This window comes from Cryptomeria japonica, chromosome 10, assembly GCF_030272615.1.
Source record: "Cryptomeria japonica chromosome 10, Sugi_1.0, whole genome shotgun sequence".
NCBI classification, from domain to species: Eukaryota; Viridiplantae; Streptophyta; class Pinopsida; order Cupressales; family Cupressaceae; genus Cryptomeria; species Cryptomeria japonica.
Genome location: NC_081414.1, coordinates 222,180,550 through 222,189,423, shown reverse-complemented (window position 1 = coordinate 222,189,423; position 8,874 = coordinate 222,180,550). Strand labels below are relative to the sequence as shown.

General features: G+C 33.2%; 1 protein-coding gene across 2 annotated transcripts; it reads left to right on the top strand.

Moving 5' to 3' along the window:
* Positions 1 to 2,926: 2,926 nt before the first annotated feature.
* LOC131034880 (disease resistance protein RPV1) lies at positions 2,927 to 8,474 on the top strand. Of its 2 annotated transcripts, XM_059212109.1 has the most exons (7): positions 2,927 to 3,691; positions 3,988 to 4,095; positions 5,241 to 6,198; positions 6,229 to 6,348; positions 6,441 to 6,752; positions 6,846 to 7,985; positions 8,128 to 8,474. In XM_059212109.1, the coding sequence occupies exons 1-7, from the start codon at positions 3,153 to 3,155 to the stop codon at positions 8,290 to 8,292; spliced, it is 3,342 nt and encodes a 1,113-aa protein (XP_059068092.1). In that variant the 5' UTR covers positions 2,927 to 3,152; the 3' UTR covers positions 8,293 to 8,474. The 2 variants fall into 2 exon arrangements, with proteins under 2 accessions (XP_059068092.1, XP_057822468.2); XM_057966485.2 differs by having other exon boundaries at positions 2,928 to 3,691; positions 5,241 to 6,348.
* Positions 8,475 to 8,874: the final 400 nt, after the last annotated feature.

Below are 8,874 nucleotides of genomic sequence, written 5' to 3'. Positions count from 1 at the left end.
TCAAGGCTTCACGTATTAGCTTTTCATTGAATATTCAGGTTCTTAAGGTTTTAAAATTTTCAAATATTTTTTTGACCATTGTATTTGTTTTAAGATAACTTTGGGCCAACTAAAGTGGTTCTTTTCTGCTTAGTAAAACTATCGGACACATGACTTGTTTATAAAGTGTAAAGATTCTCTATTTGGAAAACTGAAATGCATTTCAAAGACCCATTGCAACTTTCATTTCATATGAGGCTCCTAGGATGCAAAAAATTGCATATGATTTTCAACTTGGACATTAATCAATTACTATTTTGTATACAAAATTTCATTTTGCGATAGACAATTAAGATAGGACTTCACAAACCAAAAACTCACACCTTCCTCAAATGAGGTACTTACGCTCTTCTATGTTATACTCTTGTTGCTTTTTTGACCTATTCAAAAAATGCCTCTATGAATTCACCATTTGTTCTATGTTTAGTTTTCTTGATTTCTAGTTTAAGTGTTTGTGGTTTGTTACAGTTTCTTCTCTACTTTTGATTATCTACTCTAACTTTCCTTTCTTATTTTCGAAACTAATCATTGGAATATGCTATTGCTATCAAACCTTAAGACTAGGGGAAAGGATCCAGTAGTTGAGTGCATTCCAATTCTTGTGATAGAAGTTGTTGATTTAATACCTTGATTTAATGTCCAACTTTTGTACAACATTGCACCAATAGTTGTATGATATTTTAACAATTTCAAAGAGGGCTTCCCCGTAGTCAAGATTCTTCTCGACTAAATTATTACGAAATAGGTCTCGTACGGCACTGGCTATCCAGGGGAAAATTTGCACCGCCTGGATAGCCGTGCTTCCTCGGTCCGTGCCCCTCCATGTACCTCTATATTAAGGAAGTTTGGTTCCTCGATGGGAGAGACAAGATCATACCTGCAATCCGTCCGTGCAACCTGCCAATCCGACGGGGATTTAACTGCCGCTTTCCTCGGATTCTGGCCAGCCAAGTCCGGTTTTAATATTTTTCTAAGATTTTTTTATTATTTTTTTATTTTTTAAAAGTTATAATTAATAATAATATAATAAATTAATAATGAATTATATATTTAAATTTTTTAATAATAATTTATATGTTTATATTTTTCATTTTATTTATTTTAATAAAAATGTTATATATATATATATATATATATATATACATATATATATATATACATATATATATATATATATATACATATATATATATATATATACATATATATATATATATATATATATATGTATATATATATATATACATACATATATATATATGTATATATATGTATATATATATATATATATATATATATATATATATAAAATTAATGTTAAAATCAATTATATGTTAAATTTAATTAAGTAATGTGTTTTTAAATATAATTAAGTAATTTTAACATACAAATTTTTACTTTCAAGACTTGTAATGATTTTTTAACATATATAAATTTAATATAAGAAATAAAAATTAGTATGTTAAAATTACTAATAAGTAAATGATTTTAACATTGATTTATTTTTTCAAGATACATAATATATAACTTAACATATAGTTAAGTTAAATTTACCATACATTTTTTTTTTAATGTTAAATTTATGTATCTTAAAAAATAAATTAAATGTTAAAATCGTTTAGTTATTAGTAATTTTAGCAAACAATTTTTTTATTTCTTATGTTAAATTTATGTATGTTAAAAAATCATAGTCAATCTTGAAAATAAAAATTTGTATGTTAAAATTGTTTAGGTAGATTTAACATATAATTGATTTTAACATTGATAATATAAAAAAATAATTATATATATCTTACAATCACTATATATTTATATAAATTATTTTTATTAAAATAAATAAAAATTTTAAAAAATTAAAAATTTAAACCTATAAATTATTATTAATTTTTTTTTAAATATATAGTTCATTATTAATTTATTATATTATTATTAATTATAAATTTTATAATTAATAATAATATAATAAATTAATAATAAACTATATATTATCAATTATATGTTAAATCTACCTAAACAATTTTAACATACAAATTTTTATTTTCAAGATTGACTATGATTTTTTAACATACATAAATTTAACATAAGAAATAAAAAAATTGTTTGCTAAAATTACTAATAACTAAACGATTTTAACATTTAATTTATTTTTTAAGATACATAAATTTAACATTAAAAAAAAAAATGTATGGTAAATTTAACTTAACTATATGTTAAGTTATATATTATGTATCTTGAAAAAATAAATCAATGTTAAAATCATTTACTTATTAGTAATTTTAACATACTAATTTTTATTTCTTATATTAAATTTATATATGTTAAAAAATCATTACAAGTCTTCAAAGTAAAAAATTGTATGTTAAAATTACTTAATTATATTTAAAAACACATTACTTAATTAAATTTAACATATAATTGATTTTAACATTAATTTTTTATATATATATATATATATATAAAACATTTTTATTAAAATAAATAAAATGAAAAATATAAACATATAAATTATTATTAAAAAATTTAAATATATAATTCATTATTAATTTATTATATTATTATTAATTATAACTTTTAAAAAATAAAAAAATAATAAAAAAATCTTAGAAAAATATTAAAAACGGACTTGGCTGGCCAGAGTCCGAAGAAAGCGGCAGTTAAATCCCCGTCAGATTGGCAAGTTGCACGGACGGATTGCAGGTACGATCCTGTCTCTCCCATCGAGGAACCAAACTTCCTTAATATAGAGGTACATGGAGGGGCACGGACCGAGGAAGCACGGCTATCCAGGCGGTGCAAATTTTCCGGTCTCGTACACGGCCTTTCACGCGGTTTAGTGGGCAAAGTCGGTGAAAGGGAAAAAGATGCTTTTCTTTATTAGTATGAAGTTCAATCCTCTCAGTCCTCTGCTGGCTTTTCTTTATTAGTATGAAGTTCAATTCCCTGTGCTCTGCACTACACCATTAACATTGGGCTTTTGTCTTTCAGGCATACCTGTATCATTTGTTTTCCTTGTTTCTGTCTGCCTCAATTTATAGTTATAGGTTGAGACTCTGTAGCATTTGAAACACCAAGCTACTTTTACGAGCATTCTTGTTTGTTTGAATCTGTAACTAATGGCAGCTTCTTCTTCTAACACTGCGGGACAACCCAAGCATGTTCCTCGAAATGCTTCTGATGAACGTGATCCTGTTGCATCCGGCCAACAAGTAAGTGTTTTTGATGGCTTAATAATACCCCCACCTGATTCTGTTTGTACTTCTGCGGAATCCTCATCCAGAAGGAAACGACTGCCTTATGATATCTTCATAAATCATCATGGAGGAGATGCCAAACATACGATAGCAAACAGTATCTACAGATCTTTAGATGCTACTGGACTGAGGGTATTTTTAGATAAAGATGAGCTAACGCCTGGGGATTTCTTTCCTAGAGCTCTAGAAGAAGCGATGCGTAGTGTGTCACTCCATATAGCTATTTTTTCTGAGCATTATGCGGAGTCCCCCTGGTGTTTAGCGGAGTTGGCATTTATGTTAGAAACTGGCACTAAATTTATCCCCATTTTCTATCATGTTGACCCGGCTACTTTAAGATGGGCTATAAAAGGAAAAGGAAGGTATGCAGATGCCTTGTCTAAGTATGAAATGAAAAGCAGGTACACCTCAAATACTATCATCAAATTTTCTCAATGTTTTTTTTCGTCCCTCTTTTTGCTACATAAAATAGAGTTGGGTTCAATTTATTCTTGACTGTTGTTCTCCTGTTTAGCAATACTGTGAGTCATGTATTGAAACGGGCACTTGAAATCATTTCATTTTCGATTGCCAACATCACTAATAGTTAATATACTTGCTACTAGCATGTATGTTAGACACTTTTTAGGTGCAAAGCTTGCCTCCCTGTTTATTCTTAGTTTATTCATTTTTTCTTGTTGATGCTCCTCTTCTTCAGCGACGAGCATGAAAAGAAGAGAAGATACAGCTCAGAACAGCTTGAACACTGGAAATGGGCACTCCACAAAGCCTCCTTTTTCACCGGCCACATTATTAACAATCAGGAGTAAGTATAAAATAATATTCCTCCTGCATTTACCTTATCAAATCTTCGTTACGTCTTTTGGGGGTTTTATTGTCCCTTTGTTTGTTATATGAATCGGTATTCAGTTAAGTCTTTCTTCATTTTGGTTTGTAAAATTAGATAAAAACGGAGAGATGAGGGAAAAAGCTAACAAAACCCAAGTAAAAGAGAATTAACAAGCAAGTCGGCGAAAGAAACAAATACATTATAATGTTTTATCAATGTAGTTTTTGAGGTAAATTGATGAATTTTATTGGTGTTTATAGCAGTGCTTTATTATTGGTGTTTATAGCAGTGCTTTATTATTAAGACTTGGAGAAACTCCTAGGCTCATAATCATCGTTTCAAACATATAGGTGCATGAAATGTTTGCAAATGCCCAAAAGAATTTCAAATATGTATCAACAATGTATGCTCTGAATATGTATTACATGACAAAGTGTGACAATAAAAAAGATGACATTATAGGAGGAGCAAACACCGCCTTCATTTAGCTTAGTGGTTAGATACAGGACTAATTTGAGTTCTCCACCTTTTAAAGGTATTCAAAGTTTTGATGGATGTTCACACCGCATTCCAAAAATTTCCACTTTGGTGCAGGCAAAGAGGATGCTAGCAAAGACTATGAGGGGTTAGCTAAATGTATCTGCTCATGACTTTCTAAAGCTTTCTCAACATATCTACTTGACGTATCCTTTCAATTGATCCATTTTGTAAATACCTTATAATCATTATATCCAATAAGATTACATTTGATTGAGCCCAATGAGTCGTCATTGTATTCCAGTTAGGGATTTTGAATTGCAAATATAAGTTGAATCTTCATTGCTGGATTTTTTGTCATTGCTGTAGTGCAAACTTGTAGAATTCATTTGCTAGTTAAATCTCTGGTTTCCATCATATTAAATCTTTCTGGCATTTGGCGGAATTGGCATTTGTGGTTAAAACCAGCAACACAAGAATCCCTGTCCTCTATGAAGGGCAACCTTTAGAAAACAAAAAAGAAACAGTCACTAACAAATTGCTTGTTAAGCTTTGATGACAGTCAAATTAATAGCATGTCCGATTCTTTTTTTTTTGGAATTCCTAATTTGTTCAATTTATTGACTAGCGTTTTACGTGTTCAGGGACGAGCAGAGGGTGGTGAAGAATGTGATGAATTGTGTGTTGAAAGAAACGAACAAGGTGTTGTTCGAGGTTGCCAAGCATCCAGTGGGTGTAGATGAAGCTGTGCTGAACTTTGACAAAATTGCAGTTCAATCTGATGGCTCGAAAAAAATTGTAGGAATATGGGCTCTGGGTGGCTCTGGCAAAACCACCCTGGCAAAGAGAATCTTTAACAACAAATGCTCGGGCATGGATAGGGCAAGTTTTCTTTTCGATCTTCGAGATGCTGCAGGGAAAGGTCTGCTGGTTGAGAAGCAAAAAAAGCTTATGAAGGACCTTGGTGTCGAAAGCGAATCATTTGACCATGTAGATGAAGGTAAAGGGATCCTTCAAAGCCGTTTGAGATCTGTATCCGTCCTTATCATTTTAGATGATGTGGATCATACAGATCAACTTGATGCTCTGTTGCCAGCACGGGAGAGTCTTGGACAAGGAAGTTTGATTGTCGTTACCACACGCGAGTTGAATGTTCTTAAAGCATGGGGCATCTCTGCCATTTATAAAATGGAAGCTCTCAGTGCCATTCATGCCAAGGAGCTCTTTTGTTGGCATGCGTTCTTACAGCACTCCCCACTGTCGGGATTCGAGGATCTCGTCGAGGAGTTCTTAAATGCTTGCAAAGGTCTGCCTTTGTCGCTTAAGGTCTTAGGGGCACAGCTCTATGGCATATTCGACAAAAACTATTGGCAGTCTCTATTACATAAATTGTCCAGAATATTGCCGGACGAAATCAAATTGAGGCTCAAAGTCAGCTATGATGCCCTTGACGATGAAGAGAAAGAAATGTTCTTAGATATAGCGTGTTTCTTTATTGGAGAGAGGAAAAGTGTGGCCATTGCAGTATGGGAGGGATCAGGGTGGAGTGGTCTTCATGGTTGGGAAAGGCTTTTCAATAAGTGTCTTGTTGAGGTAGAGGATAGTGGTATAGGAAGAATGATTTGGGTGAATGGTGGTGAGAGAATAAGAATGCATGATCACTTGAGCGATTTGGGCAGGGAAGTTGCAAATGGACGGTCACCGTACCGACTTTGGTCTCCACAGCAGTCTATCAAGATTCACTCTCAACAGGTAACTTGTCAGTCGATTAATTCATGGCTTTATTAATCATGGCATAGGAACCAGGACTAAAATGTTGCTTATTTTTTCTTTTGAATATTCAGGAAGCAATACAAATCCGAGGATTGGCAAACGCAATTGGTGACAATTGTTACCTTCGGCAAGGGAATATCATAGTACACACAAGCCTAGGAAAGCGTAGTCTCACGCTCGGCTCCCTTGGATTGAAAATTTTTGTTGGTAATGGAGATTTTATTAATCAGGATCAAGGCGAAATATCAAGAGAACTAGTCTGGCTTCAGTGCAAAGATTTTGAGCATGAAAATCTTCCATCATGGCTTTCTGTGAAAAAATTAAGAGTTTTGGAACTTTTCAATGCTCATAGCTTAGAAGGTTTGTGGGAACGAGAGGAGGATGTAAGTACTCTGCTTCATGGTTCTTTAAATATTTTTGTTATACATATTTTTTGATATATGGACTATGTTAACTGTATCGTGAATTGGCCGTAGGCTCCTTTGCAGCTAAGAGAGTTGGTCATTTCGGAATGCAATAGTTTCCGGGAATTTCCAAGGTCAATAGGACATCTCAAGAATTTGAAAAAGATAATAGTGAGGCATATTGTACGTGGAAATGATATATTGTTCGAACTTCCACAAGAATTTTGTTATCTCCAATCGCTGGAGCACCTGAAGATAACATCGTGTGAAAAGTTGTCATCTCTGCCTAATAATTTCGGCGAGTTGGCAAATCTGCAACAACTGAATTTGGAATATTGCACCAAGTTGAAGGTGTTACCAGATTCTTTTAAGAATCTGACACTCCTGGAACATCTTAATTTAGACCACTGCCGTGAGCTCATCATCAACTCGGAGTCACATGTTTTGGAGAACATGACAAAGCTCGGGTATTTGAATCTCAATCAGTGCAAGAAAGTGGAAGAGTTGCGCCTCCCAGGAGTTTCTCCCTTGACAAAGCTCTATTTAAGAGGAACCAGCTTGAAGGAACTGCCACCTAACATCTTTCAGCTAACCAAGTTAACCGACCTGGAGATAGGGAGTCAGTTCTTGCAAGTATTGCCAAGCTCTGTTGAAAATTTGTCCTCTTTGACTAGACTTGCCATCATTTGGTGTAAGAGGTTGGAAGCTTTGTCGGATTCTCTCGAGCATCTTAATTGTTTAAAAGATTTGGTTATAGAGGTGTCAGGAGTGAAGTGTTTACCAACCCTGCCAGCAACATTGAAGAACATAGTTGTTAGAGACTGTAGTGTCTTGAAGGACATTACAGGTTTACAAGCTCTGAGATCGCTGGAGACACTGCTCATCACTGACTGTCGAGAATTAAACAGGCTTCCTGCAAGTTTTGAGGGCTTAACTTCACTGAAGAAGCTGAGGATAAGTAGATGTTCAGAGCTGGAGGTGCTTCCAAGTCTTTCTGGAATCACTTCTCTAAAAGAAATTGATTTGAAATATGACCACAAATTGAAGAGGGTAGAAGGTTTAGAAAATTTGATATCACTGGAGGAGTTGGAAGTACATACCCAGCAGAATGTGGTGTCTGTAGTGAAGCTGGAGCAGTGCGAGAGATTGGAGAGGGTAGTAGTCGTTACAAGCGACAGATCAGATGTGAAACCATATATCAGTAAGATACAGGTATAGTATATAGCTGAAATAGAAATATGAAAGTCAACATATTAGAATGTAGCTGAAATATAAACATGATAGTCTATTTATTATTATTATTATCGAGTAATTTGATTTTGTGCTGCGTGTGTGTTTTGCAAACAATGTGCAGAAATGGCCAAGGGATGTGATGATATGCACGAGGGCAGTAGTTCATGTGGGGTCGCTAAAGAAATTCTTTGAAAAATTGCCAAATCTCTCTGTTGTTGACTATTCTAGAGTGGTCGAGAATAGGCCCGAGAGTTCCGCCAATGCCAATGCCATTATAGTCTTATAATTCCAACTTAAGTGGCGTCTTTATTCAGAACTCGATAAGGTATTCAAGATTTTTTTATACGGAATTCGGTGAAGGAAGATATTCAAGATCTTTTCGTACGGAATTGGGTGAAGGAAAATGGGCATGGGTGGGTGTTTTCACACAAGGTTCCCCCTGGCTTCACTCAATGCACAACATTATAAAAGTGGAAGAGGCATGGTAAAGGCAGAAGAGGGCAGCACAGTAAAGGCTTTCCAGCAGCTTTTCAATTAAAATTAACATAAATAAAAATGAATGATTATTTACGCTATTAAAACTTTTGTATTTAATATTAATTCACCACTTTTTAATTGTAATTATATTGTAATTGTTTAAATAAAAATCAAATTCTAGAAGACTTATAAAAATAAAATACCCCGAAAATATAAAAAAAACTACATATATAAGATTGTTTTCCATCTTCTAGGTATCTCTTGGTAGAGTCCCTTTCCAAGGTAAAAATTCCATAAGAAGTTTGCTTATTTAGATTGGATATGATGTAAAGACATTTAAGCTACTCTACACTATCAAATATTGTGTGAAATCATTATATTGAATTCGAAT